The 326-nt window shown below is 69.3% G+C and overlaps 1 protein-coding gene across 1 annotated transcript in view; it reads left to right on the top strand.

Annotated features, from left to right (window-relative positions):
• Positions 1-39: 39 nt before the first annotated feature.
• The window catches only part of LOC104401837 (tigger transposable element-derived protein 3-like), a gene marked incomplete at its 3' end in the record, with an annotated part of 870 nt that continues 583 nt past the window's right edge, over positions 40-326 (top strand). Inside the window, exon 1 of the mRNA XM_010009541.1 lies at positions 40-309. Coding sequence (XP_010007843.1) covers positions 40-309 — 270 coding nt within the window. The remainder of the gene's footprint in view (positions 310-326) is intronic.

Here is a 326-nt window from a genome sequence, read left to right as displayed (position 1 = left end):
TGGGCCAGCGCAGTTCTGCCCAGCCTCCTCCGCAGCTACATGCCCTCCGAGATCTACACCTGTGGTGAGATGGCTGTCCTCAACCCAGCCAGCTCCCCTGGTGAGAGCACCAGCGACCGGCTTACGCTCTTGCTCTGCACCAACGCCAGTGGCTCAGAGAAGGCCCCACTGAGGGCAGTGGGGGAGAGCCCCCAGCCCCGCTGCCTGCGGGGTGTCAACCTGGGGCAGATGCCCTGGAGCTACCGTGCCAGCAGCCTGGCCAGCATGACCGCCTCCCTCTTCGCCGAGTGGCTGCGGGGGGTCCACGAGGCGCGGCCGGGGCGGCG

This window comes from Nestor notabilis, unplaced genomic scaffold (genome assembly GCF_000696875.1).
Source record: "Nestor notabilis isolate BGI_N333 unplaced genomic scaffold, ASM69687v1 scaffold19182, whole genome shotgun sequence".
Lineage (NCBI taxonomy): Eukaryota > Metazoa > Chordata > Aves > Psittaciformes > Psittacidae > Nestor > Nestor notabilis.
Note: the sequence above shows the minus strand (reverse complement) of the source record. Positions and strands in the feature narration are given on the sequence as shown.